Source organism: Populus alba, chromosome 4 (assembly GCF_005239225.2).
Source record: "Populus alba chromosome 4, ASM523922v2, whole genome shotgun sequence".
Taxonomy (NCBI): Eukaryota; Viridiplantae; Streptophyta; class Magnoliopsida; order Malpighiales; family Salicaceae; genus Populus; species Populus alba.
Window position 1 is genome coordinate 3,683,635 of NC_133287.1, and position 26,962 is coordinate 3,710,596.

The window sequence follows — 26,962 nt, forward strand, 5'->3', positions numbered from 1 at the left end:
AATGTTAATGTCGCGTGTGACTACCTAGTTGGCTACATAGCATATACACTGATAAATTTAATATAGTATTGAAATTTTAATGATTAAATAATTACGAATTTAATTTTTATAATCCTTGTTTTTTTAATTAAAATAAAAAAATTAAACATAAAGTAGTAAAGAATTTATGTAAGCTTTAAATTTAAATGATATTCGACTTGAGAGAATATGTTAAAAAGTTAATATAAAAATAACATGATTGATACTTGACAACTTGAAATTTTAAATTAAGATTATTTTTTGACAAAAAGAAAGTGAAAGTGCATATGCTAATGGCACTTGTCTCGGTGAAATTTTATAGGTGTTACACCTAGTTGCTGCAAAAAAAAATAGATTTAAAATAGTTGACTTGGTTGCAAGGTGAAAAAAAACTAATGATGAATTAGAAAAAAATTGGGTTAATGAGCCCTCACAATCCAAACCTTCTATTATAATCGTTAATTTTGGAATATTATTTAGATCATGATATTTTATATTTGATTTTAAAAATAAAATAAAAAAATAGATAAATAACTAAGAAATAGAAGAAAAGGATTGATAAATTATGTTCTATACCACTGCAATTTCCTCATGTATAACTAACCATTTTAGAAATTAAAAAATAATTGAACTAATGAAAACATATATTAGTAATATAATGAATTCAAATTAAAAAAAAGGAAAAAAAGTAAAAATAAAAAAGTATCCAAGATGTTCTTTTTTATATAATTAATTATTTACCTCATTTATAATTATTATTTATAATGAATAAAGATGGAATTATAAAATCAAGGAAAGGCAAAATTGGCAAGAGTTATTTTTGTATTTGTTATTTATTTATTTATTTCTCATCTTTTTATGTTTTTTAATATAAAAAAAGTATATTATTAAAATATTGCAAAGTTAACAGTCAAATAACACCGTTGAAGATCTAACAGTGTTAACAAACTCGTCGTATAAGGTTTGGATTAGAAAGTTTCGAAAGTAAAGGACCTCATTGAGAAACTATTGAAAATAGAAGGAGCTGAGCTCATTAGCCCCACAAAAACTAGATTGGAGCCAAAAAATTTGAATTTGAGAAGGAGAAACCAAATTTAAAGGCGCGCCACACGCACAAAACGCCCCTCACTCTCTCATTTCCAACAGAATCTCACAACTAAAAAATCTCTCCTCCTCTCTCAATTTTAATTCCAGAAAATACTCACTCCAAAATGTCAGCAGCGAAAACAAGCTCCAAAAAACGAGTTGCCGAGTCGTTACTTACCAAATCGGCATCCAAATTCCGAGTCGAGGACGAGTTCGATCCCGATTTCTCCAGGTCCATCTTCAAAACCTCTATCTCGTAATTTCTTGTTGTGCTAATGAAGAAATATACTGAAATTGAGATTGTGATCTTAATTGCAGTGATATAAAGGGGATAATGTCGGCGTTACAGCAGATCAGAGAGAAATCTGAAAAGGACGGTCAAAAGAAGAACGAACAGACGATTTCTAGGTCACTATAGTTTTTTGTCGTTTTTGGTTAGATATGAATCGGTTATTTTTTTTATTTCTAATATTTTCAGTGATATTTTCGTGGAATCATCGATTTTATGCCCGTGTGTTTTAATTTCGATATATTTTTGTGAGACGCGGATAATAATTTTATCTTAGAGATTGAGGAAGTTCAATTTTTGCTGGTTTAGCTAGAATTTTGATTTTACATGGCCTTTTACTAATTCTCTGTAGTCTTCAGGGATCTTAGTGGTAATAGCTTGAATGAAGTGTTTGATTCCGTACGAATAATTAATTCACAGGTTTCTAATATTTTCATAGTTTTTATTTTTATTTTTTGAAATCTGTGTAGAGACTGATTTTTTTTTTTTTGTGTTTTTTTAACTATGTTGTTTTGACAATTAGTTTTAAAATAAATTTAATTCTTGATCCGATACAGGTTTAGTAATTCTAGTTTTCTAAAAACTATTTGAATTTAATTTCGGAATTGATTTTGCTTATTGTTTTTTTTTTTTAATCTATTGATCTCTGTAATTTATATAGTGATCTGACTGTTCTTTTATGGGGACAGTGTGGGCTCTGAGATCAAGTCTATGATTGATGAATTGAAGTCTAAAATAGAGAAGGACAGGTTAACAATTAAGCATCAACAATCCATTATTAAAACCAGATGAACTCTGTACATGTTCTCGTTTAATTTTATCGTTTTTTTTTCACTGTTAGGCAAACTTTTGCGAAGGCACTCACAAAAAGCTCAAAGGAGGTTTGTAGAGAACAGAAGGGAGATTAAAATGAGAATAAAATTAAGTTTATTATTAGTTTTTCAGATCTTTGAATGTGTAGTTAATGGGTGCATATGGGTGTGATTATGTGATTGGATGTCTGTAGTGCGAAAATTGCTTGAAGAGCGAGACCGCTAAGTTTCAAGAGATCTATGACAAATTTTGCAAGGAGAAAGCAACTCATTTGCAGGCCCAGAAAGGTATTTTGTTGACTCCAAGTTCTGGACTTAATTTTCTTGTATTTTTTCAAGTGTTGTTTAAATGTCGAGCTGCTACAATAATTGTTGACTGACGAAACTTTATACGCGGGGTGTGGATGGAGCGGACACTGCATAGAAATAGAATAAGATGGTGCTTCATTATGGAAATGAGGGAGATTAGGCCACAGATGATGATGGGAACGATGAAAACGAATTGAGCATAGTAACTGCCCATTTGAAAATGAAAGGTTCTTGCTTGCTTACGTGGCCACTTTGAAAATCATTTCGGGAGGATCGGTAAAAGTTGAAAATTGTGCAAAATGGTTGCTGCTCTTTCCTTTTCAGAAGGCTACTCTCTATATGATAGCAAATTCAATCCCAAATGATAACTTCTGGTTTTAATTTAGTGCTGTTTGTCGATCCTTCTTGGCAGATACTGTTTCAAGATTCGAGGAAGACAAGGAAACGCTGTGCATGAGATATGAACAAATGAGTAAGGACTGAACATAAGATAAGACTCTCACCTTCTAGTGAAATACAATGCAACTCATTCAGTTATGGGTCCGTATCAGGGAAGAAAGAGAAGAGCATGATATCTGAGCATGAGAAAACCTGTGCCGATAAAATTGCTAAATTGGCGGAGTCATTGAAAAAGAAAAAGCAGGTAGCCTAATTAAAGATACCAGGTTATTGATTTAGAGGGTATATAAGAGTATTTTATTGGTTATTTTTAAAAGTGCTTTTTTGTTTAAAAATATATAAAAATTATTTTTGAAATTAGTATATTAAAATGATTTGAAAAAAAAATTAATTTTTTTTAAAAAATTTCAACAAACGTCTACATTTCTGCCAACCTTCATTGCAACAGTACTATTAACCTAATTTTTCTTTCTGCGAAACACAGGACGACAAAACTTTCTGCATTTTGAGGAAAAGCCTTGGCTCGTTCCTGGAATATGCCTCAGATGAGGACTTCCTTACTGATGATTGAAGATTGCATTAGTAGAGATTACTGCAAGCATTTTACTGTGGATAGCCAATTCCTTCCTTCTCCCAAGCCAGTGCAGTATATGCTTTAACTTTTACATATTGCTGCCCCAAGGAAACTCGTATGCATTTTCTTCCAGCTTTCTCCTCTTTCATGTCCCTGTCCCCATTTAACTTTTACTTAGTCTACATTTTTGATTTTATAATCTACTTAGGTTACTGGTGGAGAATCTGTTAATATCCTTTAGCGATCTACAAGTCTACAATGGTTAGTAGCCGACAGCTTGAAGTTTCCTAGGACATTACCTTGTTTTTTTTTTTGGCAAGGACATGACAGTCCAATCCTGCATATGCAGCTGTTGTCGGTTGTATGTACCGGCGACGGGCTCTGTCGTACCTTTTACTTTTCACTTTCTGGCCACCGGTAACAGTAGAAATTCTGCTGTAAGAGTGTTAGGTGGGGCATTGGAAAATATTAAGCAATTACCGGTAGATAAAATCAAGTGGTTTGGCGAGACAACATGAAGTTCTTTAGTAGGAGATTGGTCAATGATAGAAGGTAAGACAGAAAAATAGGTTTAGTGATACATGGAAAGGAAGCGTGCCTTCCATGAGTTTGAATGCTTCAAACTCTATTTTTGAAGTTTATGAAGTCGATCATTTATCATTTCGAAGAGGACCATAATTCAACATGAATTGACATGGTGATCTTAAAAATAGATTTTCATTCGAATCACACACTAGATTGGTTGCTACTGTGGCCTCGCGTGCCGGACTAAATTTTTATTTCACATGGGAAAAAATTTCAAAAGATGATTATGTTTTCAATGACGTAAGAGGAATTTGTTATTTGAATTAAATCTTGATTAATTTGATAATATAATAAAAAATAAGATAATAATAATAAAAAGCTTAAAATATTGTTATGAGCAAAAGCTTGATTAACATGTAAAATTCATGATAAATTTATGAGATTGAGATAATCTTATAAAAATATAATAACATAAAAAATCACTTGAAAAGAAGGATCTGAAAATAATAAAAAACAATGTCAAATGATGATATTGGAAATTTGGAAGAGGAAATAAAATAAAAAAATACAAATTTCTGTTAATTTTTAAAACTTGTGAGCTGAATCATAAAATTGAAAGTACTACACATGAAAAAATTATGAAGCTTAATTCTTAAAATTGAAGGATAAAATCATAAAAAAACCAATTTAACCTACATAACATTAAGAAAAAGATTACTATTACAATCAACATTAAATTGTAAAATGATAAACAATAAAAAAGGTACAATATTTAACTAACATGTAGTTTTTGTTAATATCATTATGGGATCCCACAACAATAAACCTTCCCCGCAACCGATTTTTCCTTCAAATTATATATTTTTTTTCATTTGAAACATTTGTTAAGAGAACTTTAATATTCTTTAACATAAAACTTTATATTTTCTACCAAACAATATTGTTTTATTTTGAAAAAAAGTTTAATTTGAATGGGATAAATAATACAATATAAAAGAAAAGATTCAGTTGAGAATTTTTAAGACTGAAAAGAATAAAAATTGATAAAAAATCTGGAATTTAAATTAATACTACTTACAGAGGGGACTATTTCTGAGAATTCTCGTAAAATTTCACTGTTCAGTTTCTAAGTTTTTTTCTCACATGTCGAGAGATATTACAATACTCGTTCTTTACTTCTATTGGAATACTGCTTTTACGAGAAAAATCAACACAGGTGAAAATATTTATTTAGTTTTTCCTTAAGAAATTGATCCTCTGTAATTCGAAGCATTTTATTTTTATTATTATTATAAAAAGGTTTCCCTTTGTTAATTTCTTTCAAATTTATATAATCCATAGTTGGGTTTAATACGGGCTAGGCTGTGAGCCCAGCCCAACACCGAAAACATCTACAAAGCTCCCCCTTCCATTTAAAAACAAAATTCCTTACCGTTAAAAACCGTTTCTCCTCCCTCTCTCTTTGAACCGTTTCTGGCTTTCACAAGGCTTTGAGGTCAGTAACGACCCAGGCCATCTTCTTCTTCTTCTTCCTCCAGTTTTCTTATATATGCTTCATTTCCATGCATTTATAGTTATCTGTCTGCATCTTCTTTTATTGTTAGTGTTATAAATAATAATCAAGTTCTTGCGCCTCTGAGCCCTACATTTTATGGCGAATAAGAAGGATTTAAGGAACAAAACATGTAGAATTTTGGAAAAAGGTTTGAATAATTATTGAAATTTCATCCTAGTTAATTATCATCTGTAATATATAGTAATGACTGTATTGATAGTTATTTCTATTGTTTTCTTACTGATTCTTTTCAACCATTTTATTTATCATTTCTTGTGCTTCCATAATTAAGCAAGCAGGAATGGAGTTATTTCCAGTGACTTATTAATGTGGATTTCTGAAAGGGAAATATATGATTTTGGACTTATTTAGAAATGGGGTCTGTCATCAATATAGTTGCTAATGGAAATGGAGGTGTTCTTGGAAATGCTTTTGCTGTTCCTATCAAGACTATTCTTGGCGCATCATGCTAGTATGTATGTTAATTCTGTTCGAGAGCTTAGGTAATTAATATCGTGTATTAGTTACCGTATCCTTGGGATTCTCCTCTTGTATGCTGTTGATTTTCTTGGTCTGAATTTGCATGGACTTACTCAGAACCAGTGGATATTGGGATTTAATTTGTTTCATTGAACATTTATGCTCCAAAAGTGATTTTTCATGTAAGTATCATCATCTGTGTGTTGGTGGAAAGCAGGAATCAATAGCGGGAAGACAAGAAGAATCCAGCCCCTCTATCCTTAAAGCAAGCATAGCAGTCACAATTCCCATAGCCACCGCCCATGCTAGGTTGAAGACTAGCTGGGAAAGTCTCTGTTCATTTAAAGGGTGCATTATGAAGACTAAGGAGTGCAAGACAGCTTCAATCAGTTGGATTGAGAAATCATCTAAGAGATCTTGGAGTTTTCAAAAGAAAGGTGACTTGGGTGATTGTAGAAGTGAAATTCTGAAAGCTTTCATGCCTTGAATCGGTTTTAGTATTTGAATTTTTGAGTTCAAGGTATGAAAAGAAAAGCTTATCACATTAAAGATATACAAACATGGTTGTTTCCATAATAATAATGATGGTGATATACCGAGAAGCTTAAGCCCCAACAGCATAAATAGAAAATCATGTCGTAGGGTTTTGTTCTTCCAATATTGCTCCTGGTTAAGGCCTAGTGTACGATAACTTTCATAATTTATTGCATGGATTAGAATTATAACCAAGAAAAATCTTCATTTAAGCAGAAAAAATCAAAACTTTTATGCTAGATTTTGAATAATCAATTCATGAAATTAGATGCTGGGAACGATGACACATTTGAATACCATGGCATGCACCCAAAGATCCCCTTAAATTGGCAATCTGTAGCTATAAAACAGAGCAAAAGCTTATTATTTCTATTTAAGAAAAAAGACATTATAATTATTTTAAAAGCATTCAATGCAAATTGAATTTCCAAATCATCTCATTAATTTTAAAAAAGAATTTTCCTGTTTTGAATGCCATTCAAGATCCATTCCGCTAGAAGAAGAAAAGGGAAAATCTCAAGGTTGTCTCTCATTCATTTTCTCCTGGTACATAGCTATATTCAACACACAACCGTTACAAAATCATGAAAATAGTTAAGATTTAATTTAAATTATCCCTTTTTTGATTGCCTGTAGGTTGTCAAAATATTCAATTGTAATTATTAATTCCAATTCTAATAGCAAAAACGGTTCTCAATCTCTCTCCATTTATTTTCTTAAGACCTGAAAAACTCACAATTGGCACAAAAAAAGTTCTCGACAAATTGAATCCAATCATGCTTGAACCAGAGCACAGAAAATCTAGCTAATGCTTCAAAGAAGTACTGACATTCGAGTACTACAATGTAAGCTTTCATTTTTGCTTTCTTGCAATTATATTAGTTTTTGAACCTACACTTTTTCCACATATATATATATATGGACACAATTAATTAATTATTGCATTTTCAAATTTTAACATTCATTCCAAGCACTTTTGGATATTGTTTGCTATAAGGTTTTGATTTCTTATGCTGTCTACTAATTTGCAGCATGGTTTTCTAATGGGGTTTGCAGCAGTCTGTACTTAATACAAGAAGTCTGCAGGAAATTTTTGTGCATGAAAAGGTTAGTTCTCTCCTGTTTGTGCATCCTAGAGTTAGAAAGACAATATTTTCCCATGACTATATGTTTACTCTTTGATTGTCTGAAAATTCTACTATGATTTATGTCCTTGACCAGCTTTCTTAGATTATTAAACAAAAAAAATCCAGCTTTATTCATAAAAGGTGTGCAAGGTGGATGCATGTGCCATAGCAAGGGAATTGTGCAGATCATCAGACTCTTATGCTGGAAAATTACAAAATGATTAATGTGCTCAACCATACATCAAAGTGCTATATATCATCATAACATAGTCATGTTTTTCAAAGAAGTTTTTCATAAATCATTAATGGGATATTGAAAGTAGCGGAGCCAAAGAGTATAATTTTCTAGATGAACATTATCTATTTGTCTGGCTTGTTTTTGTATAACTAATACTATATGCATTATCTTTCCAAGTTTGAATACGAAATCTGACAGAATTTGCCATTCTTATGTCCACAGATTTCTAGCATTCAAAACTTTCACAGAGACCTGCTATTTTCATGTTCTTGGAGATTAATTTAACTTTGAAAGGTTTGTGCTCCTGGTAAAAAACGACTAACAGGAATAAAGATTATAGGCAGCGACTGTTTTTTTAACTTTATGTTAGTTCTTGTAGTTTGAGAAAATGCCTCCAAAAGAGAAACCAAGGGTGGACTGTACCCTCAAGGCGACATCACCTGATATTGGTGGAAGGAAAGCCACAGGCAGTGACAAGCTTACTCTGGTTGAACAAAGGCAGTTTATTTATGTCAGAATTGTGAGAGCCAATGGCTTGCCATTGAACAACATTTCTGGCACTTGTAACCCTTTTGTGGAGCTAAAGATTGGAAACTACAAGGGAATAACTAGATGCTTCGAGCAGACCTCAAACCCAGAATGGAACGAAGTCTATGCTTTCACAAGAGATCAGATTCTGGGTGGGAGATTAGAGATCTTGGTAAGGGATAAGGAATCTGCGATTACTGAGATTATTGGCCATCTCTCCTTTGATTTGGACCATATTCCAACGCGGTTTCCACCAGATAGTCCAATGGCACCACAGTGGTATAAGTTGGAGGATCGCAATGGGGTTAAGATTGTAGGAGAGTTGATGTTAGCTGTTTGGATAGGGAATCAATCTGATGATGCATTTCCGGTTGCTTGGCATTCCGATGCAGCTGCCGTTAGTGGCAAAAGCGTGACAAAAACTCGTTCTAATGTATACCTCTCCCCCGTACTTTGGTATCTCAGAATTCAAGTGATTGCAGCACAAGATTTGGCACCTGCAGACAGGAACAGGAAACCAGAAGCTTACGTCAAGGCTGTTCTTGGGAACTTGGTTTTGAGGACTAAAGTCTCAAAGGACATGAATTTGAATCCCACTTGGAACGAGGAGGTGATGTTTGTTGCTGCAGAGCCATTTGACGATCCTTTGGTTTTGAGCGTGGAGGACAAGATGGGAGCTGATAAAGATGTATGTTTAGGGAGGTCAGTGATTCCTTTGCACCAAGTGGAGAAGAGGTTGCTTCCTCAACCTATTGGTGATCAGTGGATTACTCTTCAGAAGCATGTTGCGGAGGTTGAGGAGAAGACAGAAGTGAAGTTTGCTAGTAGGCTTCATTTGAGGATCTTTTTAGATGGTGTATATCATGTTTTTGATGAACCAACTTACTACTGCAGTGATTTGAGGGCAACATCTCCCAAGTTATGGCCAGAGAAAATTGGGGTATTGGAGCTAGGCATCCTAAAAGCCGAAGGGTTGCTACCAACGATGTCCAAGGATGGTCGTGGAACTACCGATGCCTACTGTGTAGCGAAATACGGGCAAAAGTGGGTTAGAACTAGAACTATAGTAGACAGTTTTGCTCCAAAGTGGAACGAGCAATACTGCTGGGATGTTTATGATCCGTACACAGTTGTTACTATTGGAGTTTTTCATAATTATCATTTACAGGAAGGGGATAAGAATGGAGGGAAGAGGGATCCAAGACTTGGCAAGGTAAGGATTCGGTTGTCTACTCTCGAAACTGGTAGGATTTACACACATTCCTACCCACTTATAGTGTTGCAGCCTAATGGATTGAAGAAAATGGGAGAGCTTCATTTGGCTGTGAAATTTAGCTGCAGCAATTGGATCGACTTGCTTCATACTTACTCACAACCTTTGCTTCCTATGATGCATTACCTTAAGCCATTATCAGTCTATCAGCTTGATAGTTTAAGACACCAAGCTACTTACACTCTCTCCTTGAGGCTTGGCCGTGCAGACCCACCTCTAAGCAGGGAGGTTGTGGAATACATGCTTGATACAGGTGTAAACAGATGGAGCTTGAGAAGAGGAAAGGCAAATTGCGAGAGAGTCATGGCATGTTTGAGTGGTATCGTTTTTATTTGGAGGCAGTTTGACCAGATACGCCATTGGAAGAATTCAGCAGTCACAATCCTAATTTTCTCATTGTTCGTTGCTATGGTTATGTCCCCAAAACTAATATTACCTGCTTTCTTTTTGGCTTTTTTTGTGATTGGGGTTTGGCGCTTTCCGAAGAGGCCGAGACATCCTCCACACATGGATATCAAATTGTCTCATGCTGAAACTGCACAGATTGATGAACTCGACGAAGAGTTCGATACATTTCCAACTTCAAAGCAAGGTGAAGCACTGAAGACAAGGTATGATAGATTGAGAGGGATTGCAGGGAGGTTGATGATGATGATAGGAGATTTGGCAACTCAATTGGAGAGGATCCATGCTCTTGTAAGCTGGAGGGATCCGCGAGCTACTGCAATGTTTTTGATATTCTGTCTGATTGCTTGTATTTTGGTTCATAAAGTTCAGTTCAAGTACTTGGTTCTTGTCACATGGACTTATGCAATGAGGCCTCCGAGACTTCGTGTTGGCATTCCTTCTATTCCTCAAAGTTTCCTCAGGAGATTGCCTGCTAAAACAGATAGCATGTTGTAAGGAAAACATTGTTCTGATATGCTGTGAAATGATAGGCCAATTTGATTCTAATAGTTCTTAATGTTTATCAAACTGAAATTGCAGTTTTTACATGAATAACAGTGCATTTAAACTCTCTATTTGTTGATAATGGGTTTTGAACTTTTAGGTTTTTTGTTGGTGACATGCTTCAGCTTCTATAGTATGTGGAACTTCCACCTCTCTCTATTTTCCCATTATGTTAAACACAAAGGAAAATCACTGGGAAGCAGCAGCTGCTTCGTTCAGCTAAGATTGTCCACCATGGCAACCAGTAAGAACGCATCACTGTGATGAAAATTTTGCCGGCCAGCAGCAGGTAAAGATCTTACAGGGAGATCCATGTTGTTTGTTGATCTGAGAGTCACTCTTTAACACTTGCAATATATTTTTCTTTACTTTGATGATAGTTGAGCCCCAAAAATCTTGACATGCTTTGCCCACAGATTTAAGACCCCTTTTCAGCAGTAGACAGTAGTTACTTGCAAGTTGAAACTACAACGTAGATTTCAAGAGTCAATAGCACAGGCTGTGACCACCATGTAGATTGTAGGCTTGTATTTCCAGGCAGGAATATGAACACGATTAGCCCATTGGATCACAGTACCATACAATTAATTTCGAGCATAAATTAAGTATCAAGTTAACACCCAATTGGGTTTAGCATTGTTTAGACATGGAGCTCGAAAAAGAACAAAAAAATCATCCGCCCTCCCTTGAAGAGTAACGCTAAGCAAGCCCCAAACATTTACTGGATATGCAATAGCCAGAACAAATTAAGGACACAATTTTGAGTTCATGACAAGTTAACCATTGCCACGCCCAAAAACATGAAAATGAAAAGAAAAATGCTTGCTAGCTATGCTTTCTAGTTCTAGTTAGAGATGAACCGCCACTGATTGGACCATCCCTAGTGCAAGACATAAAACATTTTTCTTTCTGCTTTGAATAACTTGAAAAGTTACATCAAGAACAAAAGGATCTAGTACAAAATATCTGCATGTGATTAAAAAAAACTATTAAAAACAAATTTCTTTACATTGGCACAGACACTAAGTACACAGAAATGCCAATCTATGCAATAAAGATCAATGGCAGAGTGCATAAATAGCTTCGACATTCCTGTAAAAGATGGATTTGACAAAAAGAAGACACTGGGATGGCAGCACCCATACCTAAGAACTTCCGGACTCAAGCTGGAGAGCATAATAGCTGGGCTTTCCTAAAACATACAATCACTTGTTTTGATGTATACCTAAAAAAGATGATAATTCTGTGAGGGCAATGAGCATCCACTATTCATGCACATTGATATATATAGCTAAGCAACCACAGAAGTGTCTCTTGAGAGACTTTGGAAGCAGGACATCCCAAGAAGTGAACAGCGCCCAGTTATGGTATCAGAAAAAAAATCTATCGCGGTGATGATCACTCAGGAAATGGGGTTGGACGGCATGGGACGGGGAGGGTACCCTTGTATCACAGACCATGGTGGTCGCTTGTTTTGCTCCTGCACATGAACCATCATCAAAACAAGAATCTAGAACACGGCCTTTGCATGTATGAGGTTATGAATAACAACCAAGAGAACATCAGGGGAAACAGAGCTCCTGCAGTGTTTTCTTTAAGAAGATTTTTCAGATTTCTTTTCTATAAAACATTTATAAATTATAATAGACAACAATCTCATATACCTTTTTCACTAACTACTATTAAAAACTTCAATTTGGCCAAAGTTTAGGCACAAACTCTAAATGTGTCTAGTCAAGTTTGAAGTGTAAAGAAATCCCTAACACAGTCCTACAAGAACATTTTATATGCATCCTAATATTACAATCCAAAAGAACTTCAACAAGAAAAAGAAAGAAACCAAGAAACATTGTAATTTCTAAACCTTGTAAATGGCAATAATTAATTCTGTTACTTCTCACAATTCTAATACTGCAATGCAAAATCACACACCAGGCGCATCTCAACACATTTGATCATAAAGAAAGCAAAGACTTCTCTTGAATGCCAGCCTTGCTAAAGCATCCAATCATAACTAATCCAAAGAATGATGCAAATATCCACAATCTTACCCCAATTTCTGTCACGAAACGGCATGAGGAACATCGAACAGATGATGCCCCATATGGATACATAAGTAATACATCACAACTACCGCACTTCACTTGCCCAACTTCATGAGCTGAAAACCAAGCAGGTTAATTTCATTATCTTAAAACATTACGCTAATGGATTGAGCAATAATCTGAGTATCTTTTAAGCTAAAGATAGAAGAGAAAGCAGGAACCTTCAAGTACAAAGTTGATCATCTGACAACACTGGCACTGAACATGTCTGACTCCTTTTGGATACGAAAGCAGTCTGCGGCAAGAGCCACAAACCATTTGACCCAGTTCTGCATGCAAATAACCCTCCACTAATTTAAACCCACAAAATTATTAACCAATTACATTGATTAAGACAATAAAAAGTGTTTTGTAGCTGATATTGGCAGGATCTTAGATTCAATTGGAAGATATATTATTGCTCAAGGTTGAAGGTAGAAATGTGTGCGTGTACGAAGAGATTCACCTGAAGGCGGCGGAGGTGGTGTAGGAGGCGGTGGTAAAGATGGTTCTGGAGGGAAAGATTGCCAGCCAGGCGGTGGTCCTTCTTCTTCTTCTTCTGCATCTGCCATGTCTTCTTCTTTGCTCGCCATTCTCGTCGACTCTCTCTCAAGAGGCAAGCAAGAGGGACTTCTTTGTGAATGAGGTATACAATGCAGTGTGGTGTCGTTCACAACGTCAATTAACAACAACGGTTATGGCTTTAGTCGCTAGGAGTTTTTTGTTTTTTTTTTGCACACGACGTATAACATTTTTTTTTTTTTTTATCTATAGCTAAATTCTTTTTGAATTTTTTTATCTACTTTAAAAACTTCTTTTAAGTTATTTTAAAAGAAGAATTTTTTTTTTAAAATGATTACATTTTTTGGTTAATATTTTATTAATTTATGCAGGATTTATCATTTTTGAAAAAAAAGATTGTAAATTTTTTTAAAAAAATTGTTTAAACATTTTATCTATTTTTATTTATCTATAGCTAAATTCTTTTTGAATTTTTTTTATCTACTTTAGAACTTCTTTAAGTTAAATTTTTTTTAAAATTATTAAATTTTTTGGTTAATATTTTATTAATTTATGCAGGATTTATTATTGTTTTTTTTTTTTTTTTTATATATAAGTTCTATTTATTATTTAGCTAACCGTTTATTTATTTACCACATAAAAAGTACTATTTTTTTTTTAAAAAAAATCTACTTTATACTAGTTCATGTACTCTTAATTTTAGCTTTTGATCTTCTTGTACTTTGATATATTTGTAATCAAGTCATTCTTTTTTTCTTAAGGTTTCCTATATATTTTGCATATAAAACAAATAACATAACTTAAATGCCCTCAACTTCAATAACATTTGATATAAATAATCTGTTTTAATTTTTTTCTAAGAACTATTTTTAAATTTTTAGAAATAAAATTTAATATCATAATTTTAATTTTCTATTTATAAATTTTGGGTTTTCAAATTAAAAAAATAAATAGATTTTAACTCTATTGGTGTGTTTTTTAGATGAAGAAGCACGGGGATCCAAGCTACTATTTTTTTTAAAACAAACAAAAAAGGCTAAAATCAGAATTTTTGCATGGAGAATTAAAATAATTATATTAATATTACTATTTATTCATTTTATTTTCAAAATTAATTCTATCAAAGAAATAAAAATAATCAATTAGTTTCAAAATTTATTTATTTAGGTAGAATAAATAAATTGGTTAATTTATGAGGCAACGTAACAGATTCCATTACAAGTAGATTTTTATTAGGGGAAAATAATAATATAATAAAACAACCGAGAATTCTGTAACCAAATGAATTTTGATTTAGCCGACATCCTGTTTCTATTTAAATCTCAAACCAACCAAAAAGCGGCCAGCAATTTTAGTGCGAGTATTAAAAAACCTTTCGTAAGTTCATTTTGCAAGCAGTTCCGTGACTAACTTGAACTTGAATCGACGACACTCAATATAATGAATTTAGAGCTTTCAGTGGACAAACAGACCTGAAATACAAACTGGGCTCAGAAAAGCAATAGTTGATTAAATACTCTATATACTCAACGGCACCCATCATCCAATGCTAACAAAATTGCTACCAACATAATATTTATACAAGAACATCATTGTTATTAGGTAGGGTTTGAGTCAATTATAAACGTCCAACATGCCCTGCGAGCATGGAAGTCACTCTAATTAAGCTCCCTTCTTCTTCTGGCTCTTGGCCTGTTTAATATCTTTTGTAAGCATTCTAGGAGCTATGGCCATGGCCATAAGCTCTTGGAAGAGTAGCTTACAGGCATAAGGAATGTGCACCTGCATATCAAAATCAAATCGCAGTTGGGGAAAATGTTGAAAGCTTTTAGTAAATTGAAACGTGGGAATAAGAGCACGAGTTTCGCAGATCAAGAAAAATATATGAAGAAAACTACCTGAACGATGTCGGTTTTGTTCTTGCAACCTCTGCATTCAAAAGAATTCTTCTTGAGATTCGCAATAGCTATCAACCCACAACGCTCACAGACATGGACTCTATATGCGTCACTCTGGTCAAATAGCCTCTCTTTCAAGAAGTGTGCGGCACCATGTGCTATCATGCAATCTCGTTCCATCTCACCAAAGCGGAGACCACCATCACGCGACCTTCCTTCAGCAGGCTGCCTTGTGAGGATCTGCACAGGGCCTCTTCCACGGGAATGGATCTTGTCATCAACCATATGTTTTAGCCTTTGATAATAAGTGGGACCAAGGAAAATCATCGCTGACAGCCGGCGCCCAGTGTGACCATTATACATGGTCTCAAACCCTCGCATTTGATACCCACACTTGTGAAGAGCTTTGCTAATATTATCCACCTAATACATCAAATAACCAAATGAGACAATTTCAAAGAAACAAACTGGAGAGATTCAATCAAACAGCAAGAAAAATAAACTACAGGCTACCATGGTGCTCAAACTCAGAAAAAAAAGCGGCACAGGATTATTTTCCAAATACTACAAAGAAGAGGAATCCAAAAGCAAATACTTAGTTGTGGATACATAACAAAAAGTTGTCAAGGATTTTTCTCACAAATGCAAAGTGAGAAATCAGGATTAGGAAGTCCCTCTACAGTCAGTTAATACAGCAACTTACCCCATAAAATCTACCATTAAAAATAATGATGGAAGAAAAACACATGACCAATGAAGCTATTTAAAATTCTAATCCGATGCCTTCCCGGTCTGCTTTCTAAATGTCAACACCTAACAATTTGTCATTTTCTATTTAATAGTGCATGTGTCACGATCTGAGAATTCCACAGCAAGCCTCTGGACAATGGACAACATTTAAAGAAAACAAGCAATGGACCAAATCTTGCAAGCCTTTGGAGAACAGAAAATACACTTGGGAAATTAGCAAATCTTTCACCCAAAAATTTTGTAACCTAAGATTTCAGAGGAATGCGACTTACAGTGACATCAGTAAATGGTGTGGCATCCCCTTCCTTTCCCATATGTGCTGCAACCTTTCCCATAATACACTCGATAAGCTGTCCAATTGTCATTCGAGAGGGAATAGCATGTGGGTTGACAATAATATCAGGAGTGATGCCTTCCACAGTCCAAGGCATGTCTTCTTGTGTGTAAGTCATGCCAACAGTTCCCTTTTGACCATGCCTACTACTAAACTTGTCTCCAATCTGAGGTATGCGGACAGATCTGACCCTTACTTTCACAAACCTCAACCCATCAGCATTTGTTGTAAGCAGAACCTGCAAAAGACAAAAAGCAATCAGAAAAGGCAGGCAGGTTACAGTTGGGGAAAAAAAACTTCCAAATTTATGTGCAACATGTTTTTATTTCAAACAGCTGGCTACTTGTAATTATATGATCCACACTTCCTCTGACATGATAAGATACTACAATAGGATTTTTTTTTTTCAATTAATCAGCTCTCATGATGAAAGCAACAGGCACCATAATTCAATCAAAACATGGCAATTCAAATAATAAGAGCTTACTTGATCCACCATTCCAGTTTCACTGTGACGTAAACTTATGCTGTGATCACGCCTCGTGTAGCGTGCAGACTGTCCCTGAGCATCTTCCTGAGCGATTGGAGTTGTCTTTCCAATGATCACATCCTCCCCTGAAACTCTTGTGCCCTATAATGCAATAAAAGAAAATAAATTCAAAATAAAATTCTCACAACTGGCAAAAAAACCACAACTGAATTAAGTATCCTTACAGGAGGTGCAAGACCATCATCATCCAATTTATCGTAAGAGCCATGCCGCATGCCCTGTAAAAAAAGTTGAGTTTAATGCTCAACAAGTAGCAGCAAGGAAATGCCAAGTATTGAATGCTAGTCATCACCATTGTGTTACTTCTGTCTGGGCGACCAAAATCCTCTTTAACAAGTGTGCCCATCTTTTTCTCCTCGTCCCTGTGAGTTAAAAAAGGGTGTCAGCAGTTCAAAACCTTGTCAAGTATCAGAAGAACCACATAAGCCAAAATGTGTTATCAACTTGCTTACCTATATGAACGGAAGAAAAGTGATCTAAAGAATCCACGATCAATTGATGATTGGTTCATAATAACAGAATCTTCTTGGTTATATCCAGAATAACAAGCAATCGCAACAATAGCATTCTAAGGCAGAAAGAGAGAGAGAGAAAGCCATAAACATAGCTTCTTGTGGGAAAAAAAAAGAAGAAACACAAATATATAATCAGATACTTACAATGCCAGCAGGAAGTTGCCGAAAATGAAGATGCTCCATGGCTCTTGTAGTAACAAGTGGCTTTTGAGGATAATAGAGAACATAAGCCAGCGTATCCTGAATGTGGAAGGGATGGACAAAAGGCATGAATCAGTAGAAATAATGCTAAAGGTAACAATTGAAGAAAACAGTGCAGAATGAAAAAGAAAAAAAGACATACCATTCGGAATTGGTAATTGGTGACATAAATTCCCATGGCTTGCTTTCCCATAGCAGATTGGTAAGTGTTACGTGGGGACTAATAGCACCAAGCCACCAAGAACAAATATGTATAATTAAATACGAGCAGGCACCATGCCACCAACAAATTTCCTCAAACAAGAAATTGACTGACTTGCCTGGTTATGGTCAGGAAAAGGAATGATAGAAGCACAAACACCTAAAATCAATGATGGGTGGATCTCACAATGGGTGTAAGTATCAGAATATGCTTCCTCTGGATTAAGCCTCGCTTGTACAAGATCCTGACACGGATTTTAGCAAATTCTGTCAGATGCTTCCAGTTTCCTACTGAATTAGCTGATGGATGTACTTGAGCAAGAGACCTTTTTCCAAAAGTTAACTTACATGTATGGTCATGGATATCATAGTGGTCTCTTCTTCCTCAGTGTCAATATATTCAATGAATCCCTTTGAAACAAGATCATTCCAGCCACCCTCATCTGGGGTTTCCTAGAAAAAAAGATAACAAATAGCACTAATACAGCAGCTGAAGAGGAAAACATTTGAAAAGATGATCATTATAAATTAAATGACTCACCCTCTGTTGCAGTGCATGGATGTCCTTCTTCCTTATTAGAAGCTTTTGTTTCTCCACGATGAATAGAGGACGACTGCACCGGCCATAGTCAGTGTAAATCCGCAACTCTTTCAAGCGAATATCTCTAACGACCCCAACTTCAGTATTGACATCAACCTGTACATTTAAAGACCATCAGCATTCAAATACGAAACATTCTTTTACACTATAACATCCTCTTCTTGGCAAGTATCTTGTATGATGTGGGCTGCTCTTGGGTGCTTAAATTCATTAAATGCACCACAAGGGTTTAAACCCTTAGATGCAACCACGAGATGTCAAGACATTACAGCTCTTATAAATCATGTCATTTTGAGATCAAATCAGTAATATTATGTTCCAAAGGAATTTTACATTTACATGTATGAATTAATTTCTTCCTGCTGGAATTTTATTTACCATTTATACTTTTTGCTTCACTCAAAGACACTACAAATATGGGCAAAAAACAGCAAAATGCTAGAAAAAAGCTACAGGACAACAAAGAAGAATTCTAGATTACTCTTCTATTGCATGTCTGCATTTGGGTTTGGCTCTAGTTATATATTACTCTATGGGACCTGATCAAGCCAAAGCAGTTATAAAGCTTGCAGAATCACACACTCAAATGTTCCAAATCCAATCCCCCCTCTCAACTGAAGGATCACATTTAAAACATTTGTACTGCCAATAAGTTATGCAGCCATCCCATGATCCCAGCCCATATTCTGCTTCTTGAAGAATAACTAAGATTTGTTCGCACAATTACAACCAGAAAATAACAAAAACAAGTAAACTGACCCGTCTCCGCAGCCGTCTCAATGTCTTCACCAACATATCAGGATCACGATGGATACCCACCCAGCCACCATTGACAAAAATTTTTGTTGCTTGGGGAATAACTGCAGGGGATATTTCCTGCAATTAAAGGGAAAGAATCATACTAAAAGAACATGGAAGCAGAAATCAGCATCCGCTGGCCCAGAACTCAAAAGTATGCACCTCAAAATTCTCGGTACCCCATTCTTCTAAAAACTCCAGGATGGGATATGCTGCTGAACCAACCGTAATGTATACCATCAATGCAAGATTCTTCACTAATCCACAAGCCTAGTGTCACCAGCAAATATGCCTCATTAGAAGCAGAGAAATGGACATTTATCAACTTGCAAGAGTGGGGTATATTTCATAATAGAACAGGCAGATACTATACTAACTTGTCCTTCAGGTGTTTCAGCAGGACACATCATTCCCCATTGTGAATTATGTAGCTGCCTTGGTTTTGCCAATTTCCCTGGTTAGAAAAACCAGAATTGAGTTGAAGAGGAGAAATGGTAACAGAAATACAAAGTACTGACACCATGACCCAAGGAACAAACAGCTGTGGGGAGAGAGGTACAATTTGCAAAAATCTACACAAACCCAAATATCCCAAGCATCAAATATCCTGAAAAATGATACCTTCACGCCCAATTGGAGAATTTAATCTTCTTAAATGTGACAGTGTAGAGGCATATGTCAATCTATTTAACACCTGTTTGCAATAAGCCATAAATTGTTTTCAGTACAAGCAAACAGAAATCAAGTTATACATAATCCGATAGGATAGGAAAGGAGACAACAAAGAAATACACAAAAAATAAAAGTGAGAAAAACCTGTGACACTCCAGCTCTTGTTCCAGCTGCATTTGCTTGTCCCCAGTTCCCAGTGGCAAGTGAGTATTTAAGACCACTGGTAATGGTTTTTGCTTTAATGGCAAATTGTAGGTTAACATCCTTCCCATTATCAACACACTGTACCATCCATGAGAAATGTAGGTCAGCACCATGGAAGAATTGAAGTAAATTGCAAACAAATGAAAGCAGGCTTTATAAGGAAAAAAACCTTTTGCACATAAGACCTGACATCCCTGGTCAACTTTCTGAATAACTGCATCCAAAAGAAAGCAACGATGAGATAATATAACACATTAAAATTTCAAGACCCCACTAAGAAATCCACCAATACTTCCAACCATAAACAAACCATTCTAAACAAGCCACCAAGTAAAGGACCAGCAAGGTCAAGCCGCTTGTTTCCATAATGATCCCTATCATCTTCTGCCCTCCGGCCAAGTGCACAAAGTAAAAGCCGGTGAATGATATACCTGAACAGAATTTGTTAGCCAATGCCATATCACCAGATGCATACGTAAGTATCCCACCAAAATAAAAAATCTTACCCGAAGTAATAAGCTTTTTTGGTCTCGCAGTATTCTCCAACACCAACATGAGGAAGCATTTCTTTTTGAAGAATCTCTTTGGCATACCTGTTAAGATGAATCTTTGAACATTATAAAATTTCTTAAGAAGAATCTTGCCGCCCAAGTAAATTTGCTAACACATACTTAATCCTTTTTTCCCTAGTTACACCAACAGTTGCCCCACGCTTTCCAATGTAGTCAAGAGCAACCTACATCAAATAACAGCACATAACATATCAACCATCAGCATTGCAAATAAAAAAAGAGCAATGTTCTTGGCAACATGCGAGGTAGACTTGAACAGAATCGAGTAACCAGTGCATGTACAGAGGATAACAAACTGTATAAATGCAGTACTATTATAATCCTAACTTTTTGTTACATAAACCATCACAGATGTACGTGGATAGAAAAAATGAGAAGGAGGTCATTTCAATGGTCAATAGAACATGTGAACAAGGAACAGAGTACCTGTATGAGTGTTCGCAGAGGAAAATATGAATTTTTATTATTGGACATGATTAACTAATACTGAGAGAGAAGTGCAAAAAAAAGCACAGAAATGCCACATTAAATAATAGCTCAGTTTTCCATTTGGAAGGAGCACACATTTTAACAGCAGAGGTTTAAGCAATACCATCAGACATAAAGAATCACAATTCACTCATGCTGATTAACATGGTCAGAACAAATATCACAGCACTTCCAACTATGAACTACAACTACCTTGCAGCATTGAGTAAAATAAATAAATAAATAAACGGTACCTGCTGATTTTGAATAACAAATGCCTCTTCCAGAGATGGCCGAAGCAACTCCATCATTTGAGTATCAGCAAAATCATAACATATGTGTTCCAAAATGTCTTTGTCAGCAACAAAACCCAAAGCACGAAAAACAATGATAATCGGAATTTCAGTTCGAATGTATGGAAGAGTAGCACGGATGTATTGCCCTGAAGAGCCCTGCAATAACATCAATAAACACAGTTAACAAGATCATGTGAAGACTGTAAACAACAGTCTATAAAGGAGAAATAATCTCAAGAACAATATATCCAAGCATAAGCAATTCCCTTACCCCTTTAGCACTAGTCCGAGAAAGCATCCGCACAAACATGGTACTGGGTGGCCGGTTCTGAGACTCTGCCATAGACCGAACTTCTCCTACATATGCATACTTGTTTGGCTGCCTCTTCTTGAACACATACACATGATTGGTGCTCATCTTCTCCTGAGCAATTAGAACCTTTTCACTACCATTGATAATGAAATACCCACCCTGATCATACGGACACTCGCCAAGCTCTGTCAAATCCTTTTCTGAATTCTGGTATAATGTGCAATAACTTGATCGAAGCATAATAGGGACCTGATAAAACACAGCAATGCAGTAAAGACTTGAGTTGCCAGCTCGATTCCTCAACATACAAACAAATAATTCATTATACTTGCCTTTCCAATGAAAACTTTGGTGAAGTCTTGAGTTTCAGTGACTTCTTCACCATCATGACCTTTCTTTATAACCCTCTTTGTAACATCCACATACAAAGGAGCCGAGTATGTCAGGTTCCTCAACCTTGCAGCTTTGGGAAACAAAGTTGCAGTTTCTCCATCAGACTCTGTCATCATGGGCTTACTCAAGTATATCTGGCCAAAACTGATCTTGTAGATAGTCTGCAGTTATAGCCCATGGTGTTAAGAGCCAACAAGAAAAAAAGAAAGATATAAAATTATAGTTTTCTCAGCATCTAACCTAGTGAATATGAAAGCAAACATTCCTTTTCTTCTGTAGGATAAAAAATATATTGATGAAAGAAAAGGCGAAGATTGCATATTGGAGAATAAGACACGTAAAAGAAACAAAATGAGAAAGCAAAACTCAAGCCAAGAGGACATTTTGATCCTGCCAAAACTAGCTAGGCAAACACTAAAATCCCTCAAAGAATTGTAACACGACAATGTAAGGAACACAATCTTATCCCTCAATAAATACCTCGATGGAAAATAATCCTTCAAAATCCTAGCATTCCTGTACATTCAGATGCACCAAAAACTAACCACAAAAACACATATGTACAGAATCTTATAAGCTTTTCTCTTTCCAGCACCTGAAAATTCCTACCAGGACAACCATCATTTTTCCTCCAAAAAGTAGATAATCTCAAGACCACACATCCCACAATTCCGGACCTAATTCCACAATTACATTCAATTAAAACTTCAACTAATTTGTTCACTGTATTTTCACCAAAGCCAAACTCATTTTTTCAAAGTCTATGATTCAATCATATAACTAATTTAACAAGAAAATCATGTTGCCATTTAAGAATCCACTCAACCGCAGATAACAGAAATATGTTTTCCCGAAAGCTAATTTAAGAAATACTCAACAATTAATCCAAGGTCAGCAATTATATGGCTACGTCAATTGGAACTAAGCTCTGGAAATAATTCAAGTGCTACCTCCAAATGAAAAAAAAAAGAAGAAAAAAGCAAACTAAGATATCAGCTTGATGGAGTAGGAGGGGCCATGACAAATGATACTCTAATCTATACTTTCCAGGCTCTTTTAGGTTCTCAAACAAATGAAAGATGGAAAGAATAGTCAAAACTCTTTTACTAATTTCTAATAGCCCAAACTTCTTTAGTTAGCAGATTCTCTGTGCACAGTCTCCATCTACCAAAACAGTCTCTCAAAAACCTCAGTTAATTTTAAACCTTCCCATGTGTACCACCAAACAGAAATGGATGCTATCAAATGAAAAGAAAAAAGTTTAGAGCAAAAACATTTCTAGCATTTGTATCATACTTCTCTTTCAAAAGAAGAGAAGCTAAACAATCAAAGAACTAAAAAATATCAAGGCTTAAACCACACTGAAATGCTGGTTTTAGCAGCTTTTTTTACGAATAACTCCACTATTCTACCATCAAAACTACATAAGTTACACCATTAAAGCATCTCCAGTAACAACCTAGAAACCCTAGGAACACAATTTAGTAAAAAAAAAAATTAAAAAATCGTAAAATTTCCATTTTTTTCCAAAACATAACACAAACAGAAGTAAAAATAAAAAAATACCTCAGCAAAATCAGACTGGTGACCCGGATTGTGCTGGCTTTCAGGCCGAATCTCAATATCAGCAGACTCGTCAACGATTTCCTGCATCGTATTTTGAATAAACTCATCGAAGGAGTCGAGTTGTTGTCTCACCAAGCCTTTGTCTTCAAAATAAGCAGAAATGACGGCCCAGGCATCTTCCTGCGTGATCTCCTCATCAGCGTCTTCTTCTTCTGGTTCCATATCTTCATTCATCGGCTGATGATCGTACTCGTCAAGGTCTTCCATAGGGATTCTGGTTCTTTGTTTCTGTTTCTGGTCTGAATTGTTTTTTATTTATTTTTTTAATTTAATTTTTTAGACTAACGGATTTGGATTTGTATTTGTTCGTCCAGTGGAACCCTAGAAAGAAAATGAGAGAACGACTCCTCGAGTTTCAAAAGAGTGAAAAGAAGTGGCTTTGGCGTGGTATTTATAGAGGTAGAGGCGAGGGCCTGACGAGCAGTGTTGGGCCTAATGCTTTCACAATCCCTGTAGTATTCATTTTATATTTAAAGGTCCCTATGCAGGTTTTTTTATTACAGAACTCTAAAACGCGTGGGGAAAGTACTGTAGCTTTCCCCACGGTTTTCCCTGCTAAAACATATCGTTTCTGTCACGAAATTAAAAAAAAATAAAGACGTCATGATGTGGTGTTTGTTTTCTTCCCCTGTAATTAGGTCTTCTTTTTTCTTCTGTCAACGACATCATGATGGTGTCTGAAAAATTAGGCTGCCGAATTCTAAATTGTCTGACATCTTATCTTATCACCTTTAAAATAATAGAATGCCAGTCTTTTCAATCTTTGGCATCATTTCCGTTTTCATTGTGCATTTCTGATATTTGAAAACATTGTCAGCTCTCCTTTTCCCTGGCCAGAACCCACACTAGCAATCAACATCTACTACACTAGCAATCAACATCCACCGTTGTTTTTCTGCCTTCACCAGTGGCTGAAGTGGATCACCAGCACCTCCACCGTCGACCACCAGCAGCTCCACTGTGGACCACCATCCTCACGACAGACCAGCAACAGCAGCAAGTACCTCCCGCAGGCCAGGTTGCTTCTTCTCTTCTTGCTTTTCCACGCAAACCATGCATAAATACTGTAAAAAAAAACAACAAACCCTGTAGAATACATGAGTAATTAATTATCTGTTGCTTGCAATCTGCTTTACCAAAGGAAATAGCCATTTGGTTAATTATTAATTTGTAATAATGATTAACAATTGGTTACATATATTTGGTGCTCCATTTCTCTCTTTTGCAATCCGGCTCAATCTAAGATCATGTTCTCCAAAAGAGGGGCTTCTCTGTTTTCTCTTTTCTTTCTGGTTCCGGCAGATGGTGTCAACTCCAGAGGAAGCAGACTGCAAAGTCTTCTACAGCAATCAACTTTTTAAAAATCCGTTCTCAAACTCGGTTCCTTCTCCTCCGCAGATCGTCGCCTTCGTCAGAACGCAGCCCACTGGATCGAAGCCGCACGGTCCCTTCTTTGCTTCTGCGTCGGCGGTGCTGCCTTAAAGTTCGGCCTTCACTTTCCTGCAAATCTTCTCCACCGGTGGAGATCTATCTTCACCTGAAACAAAAGAAAAAGGCAAACCCAAACAGCAGTTGGTTTTAATTAATTTGTTTACAAGTCTGTTCTTGGTTCTTTCTTAGAGCTGGCGTCGGTGAGAAATGAAGAACGGGCGGCTACGGTTGAAGAAGGAAGCCGTGGGTCTGTCGCCGGCTAAGAGCTGTTGCTGGAGGCGGCTGTGCAGGGGAGCCGGTCTGTTTGGTTGAGAGTGAGAGGGGTAATGGAAGCTGGTAGTCGTGAGGCAGATCAGAGGAAGAGAGGTAGTTGTGGTCTGATTTTGGAAGCGAGGGAACTGGCTGCACCAACTTCGCCGCCGGTTACCCTCACGTAAACGTCGACCACCTGAGATGGGTCAAACTTCGGCGGCATCTTTGCTTCTCTGTTGCTGCTTGCTGCCTGATGGAAAGAGAGGGTGATAAAAGCGAAAATAAAAAAAGGGGGGCCTGCAGAGAAGATGGAAAATGTTTTTAATTAAAAAGTAATAAAACAATAATTATAGGAAAAAAAAAGAGAATGAAGATAAAAAGCTAACATATTTTTATTAGATGGGAATAAAAATAAGAAATGAGAATGAAATTTTTTTTTTTAAATGAAAAATAATATATTATTAAAATAAATATATGAAACTATTTCGATTGTATCAACTCTACTATCATTATCAATGTTTTTTTTGTCGAAAATTTATTTAATTAACATATGTAGACATATTGTAATCAGTTGAAGTATTTATTTTTTTATGTGCATGAGTTGTTCATTCAGTTATTTGTTGATCGAAATTGCCTGCTTATTTCATTTTTCTTTGATTTTCTTTTCATTTGGTGTTTTTAAAGTTAGTATTTTTTCTTCTTCTTCCTGGTTTTATTGGATTCTTCACATATTTTGTAAGGTTATCTTTTTTTCATCGCGTCTTAAATTATTTTAATATAGTAATATTAAAAAATATTATTTGTAATACATTTTCCATCAAAATATATTTTATACAGAATCTCAACCATGCTATACATTTTCCATCAATTATTTTATTAACGAACTAATTTTTGATTAAATTAATAAGATTTCAGAATGTTTTGTTACATTGACTTGATCAATTATTATATACAACATAGTTTTCAATCATATAAATCAGATTATGAGTTGTTTTATTAGATTGACTTGATCAATTATTGTATAATTTAAATTAAGATTTAACCCAAATTAAATTCTGAATTGAAATTGGCGGACTGGATACAATTAGAGGAAGAGACTGGCAGAGCCAATCACTTCAAAATGATCCACTGTGAGTGGTAAGATGAAATGGGACCCATTGCCACAGGTAGGTTAGGAGTCATTAATTACAACTATAGAATTAAATAATGAGCCTTGAGATATGCAACCATGGGGAAAAAATTAATGTTACCATTTCACCAGTAGCTTACCCGCCAAACTTGCTCGGGGGCGTGCTTAAGTTTCTTAGTGGAAGCAACTTTATCAAATAAGAAATTAGGAAATCAATTGTATACTGAGATCTCTCTCTTAGTCTTAGTAGAAGCAACTTTATCAAATAAGAAATTAGAAAATCAATGGTATACTAAGACCTCTCTCTCTTAGTGGAAGCAACTTTATTAAAGTGCAATGTGCAAGCAACTGTTTGAAATTAAAGCCATGTTCTTTTCTTTGGAGAAGTCAAAAGAATTTAGGCCCCGTTTGTTTGCAGGAATGTGGTTTCCTTTTGGAAAGTGAATTCCGGGGA

At 35.6% G+C, this 26,962-nt stretch overlaps 4 protein-coding genes and 1 long non-coding RNA gene across 7 annotated transcripts; 3 read left to right on the forward strand and 2 right to left on the reverse strand.

Moving 5' to 3' along the window:
• The first annotated feature begins 1,125 nt into the window (after positions 1-1,125).
• LOC118047309 (uncharacterized) lies at positions 1,126-3,710 on the forward strand. Its single transcript, XM_035056564.2, has 8 exons — positions 1,126-1,336; positions 1,423-1,512; positions 2,083-2,142; positions 2,235-2,274; positions 2,400-2,493; positions 2,927-2,986; positions 3,066-3,157; positions 3,398-3,710. The coding sequence occupies exons 1-8, from the start codon at positions 1,230-1,232 to the stop codon at positions 3,482-3,484; spliced, it is 630 nt and encodes a 209-aa protein (XP_034912455.1). The 5' UTR covers positions 1,126-1,229; the 3' UTR covers positions 3,485-3,710.
• Positions 3,711-8,334: 4,624 nt separating this feature from the next.
• Positions 8,335-10,819, forward strand: LOC118047257 (FT-interacting protein 3). Its single transcript, XM_035056503.2, has one exon. The coding sequence runs from the start codon at positions 8,335-8,337 to the stop codon at positions 10,648-10,650; it is 2,316 nt and encodes a 771-aa protein (XP_034912394.1). The 3' UTR covers positions 10,651-10,819.
• A 573-nt stretch (positions 10,820-11,392) lies between these two features.
• LOC118047308 (protein LOL2) lies at positions 11,393-13,474 on the reverse strand. Of its 3 annotated transcripts, XR_012169591.1 has the most exons (5): positions 13,249-13,474; positions 12,965-13,093; positions 12,750-12,859; positions 11,844-12,178; positions 11,393-11,664 (listed from the first exon to the last, which is right to left on the reverse strand). XR_012169591.1 is itself a non-coding variant. In XM_073408517.1 (4 exons), the coding sequence occupies exons 1-4, from the start codon at positions 13,373-13,375 to the stop codon at positions 12,101-12,103; spliced, it is 444 nt and encodes a 147-aa protein (XP_073264618.1). In that variant the 5' UTR covers positions 13,376-13,474; the 3' UTR covers positions 11,672-12,100. The 3 variants fall into 3 exon arrangements, 2 of the variants coding, with proteins under 2 accessions (XP_073264618.1, XP_034912454.1); XM_073408517.1 differs by lacking the exon at positions 11,393-11,664 and having other exon boundaries at positions 11,672-12,178; XM_035056563.2 differs by lacking the exon at positions 11,393-11,664 and having other exon boundaries at positions 11,672-12,178; positions 12,965-13,072; positions 13,249-13,469.
• A 1,303-nt stretch (positions 13,475-14,777) lies between these two features.
• On the reverse strand, positions 14,778-24,071 carry LOC118047307 (DNA-directed RNA polymerase II subunit RPB2). The gene is made up of 25 exons (XM_035056562.2): positions 23,637-24,071; positions 22,010-22,231; positions 21,636-21,926; positions 21,323-21,520; positions 20,700-20,764; positions 20,535-20,621; positions 20,339-20,459; positions 20,198-20,242; positions 19,969-20,106; positions 19,774-19,846; positions 19,530-19,606; positions 19,315-19,422; positions 19,114-19,230; positions 18,295-18,450; positions 18,102-18,206; positions 17,873-17,998; positions 17,695-17,772; positions 17,496-17,591; positions 17,289-17,404; positions 17,129-17,198; positions 17,001-17,054; positions 16,774-16,917; positions 16,225-16,524; positions 15,203-15,625; positions 14,778-15,086 (listed from the first exon to the last, which is right to left on the reverse strand). Exons 1-25 carry the CDS (start codon positions 23,901-23,903, stop codon positions 14,967-14,969), a joined length of 3,597 nt encoding a protein of 1,198 aa, XP_034912453.1. The 5' UTR covers positions 23,904-24,071; the 3' UTR covers positions 14,778-14,966.
• Positions 24,072-24,217: 146 nt separating this feature from the next.
• On the forward strand, positions 24,218-25,991 carry LOC140955463 (uncharacterized). The gene is made up of 2 exons (XR_012169544.1): positions 24,218-24,714; positions 25,095-25,991. It is a non-coding gene; the product is annotated as an uncharacterized lncRNA (long non-coding RNA).
• The last annotated feature ends 971 nt before the right edge of the window (positions 25,992-26,962 follow it).

Bases quoted from the DNA above. Each gene is read 5' to 3' on its own strand.
- LOC118047309 (XM_035056564.2), top strand. From the start codon at position 1,230: ATGTCAGCAGCGAAAACAAGCTCCAAAAAACGAGTTGCCGAGTCGTTA. The intron at 2,275-2,399 runs GTTTGTAGAGAA...GGATGTCTGTAG, and splicing joins TCACAAAAAGCTCAAAGGAG to TGCGAAAATTGCTTGAAGAG. The intron at 2,494-2,926 runs GTATTTTGTTGA...CCTTCTTGGCAG, and splicing joins TCATTTGCAGGCCCAGAAAG to ATACTGTTTCAAGATTCGAG.
- LOC118047257 (XM_035056503.2), top strand. From the start codon at position 8,335: ATGCCTCCAAAAGAGAAACCAAGGGTGGACTGTACCCTCAAGGCGACA.
- LOC118047308 (XM_073408517.1), bottom strand. From the start codon at position 13,375: ATGGCGAGCAAAGAAGAAGACATGGCAGATGCAGAAGAAGAAGAAGAA. The intron at 13,094-13,248 runs GTGAATCTCTTC...GGTTTAAATTAG, and splicing joins ACCACCTCCGCCGCCTTCAG to TGGAGGGTTATTTGCATGCA. The intron at 12,860-12,964 runs GTTCCTGCTTTC...CTTGGTTTTCAG, and splicing joins GATCAACTTTGTACTTGAAG to CTCATGAAGTTGGGCAAGTG.
- LOC118047307 (XM_035056562.2), bottom strand. From the start codon at position 23,903: ATGGAAGACCTTGACGAGTACGATCATCAGCCGATGAATGAAGATATG. The intron at 21,521-21,635 runs GTAAGGGAATTG...ATGTTATTGCAG, and splicing joins CTCGGACTAGTGCTAAAGGG to GGCTCTTCAGGGCAATACAT. The intron at 20,460-20,534 runs GTAAGATTTTTT...AATTCTGTTCAG, and splicing joins AAAAAAGCTTATTACTTCGG to GTATATCATTCACCGGCTTT.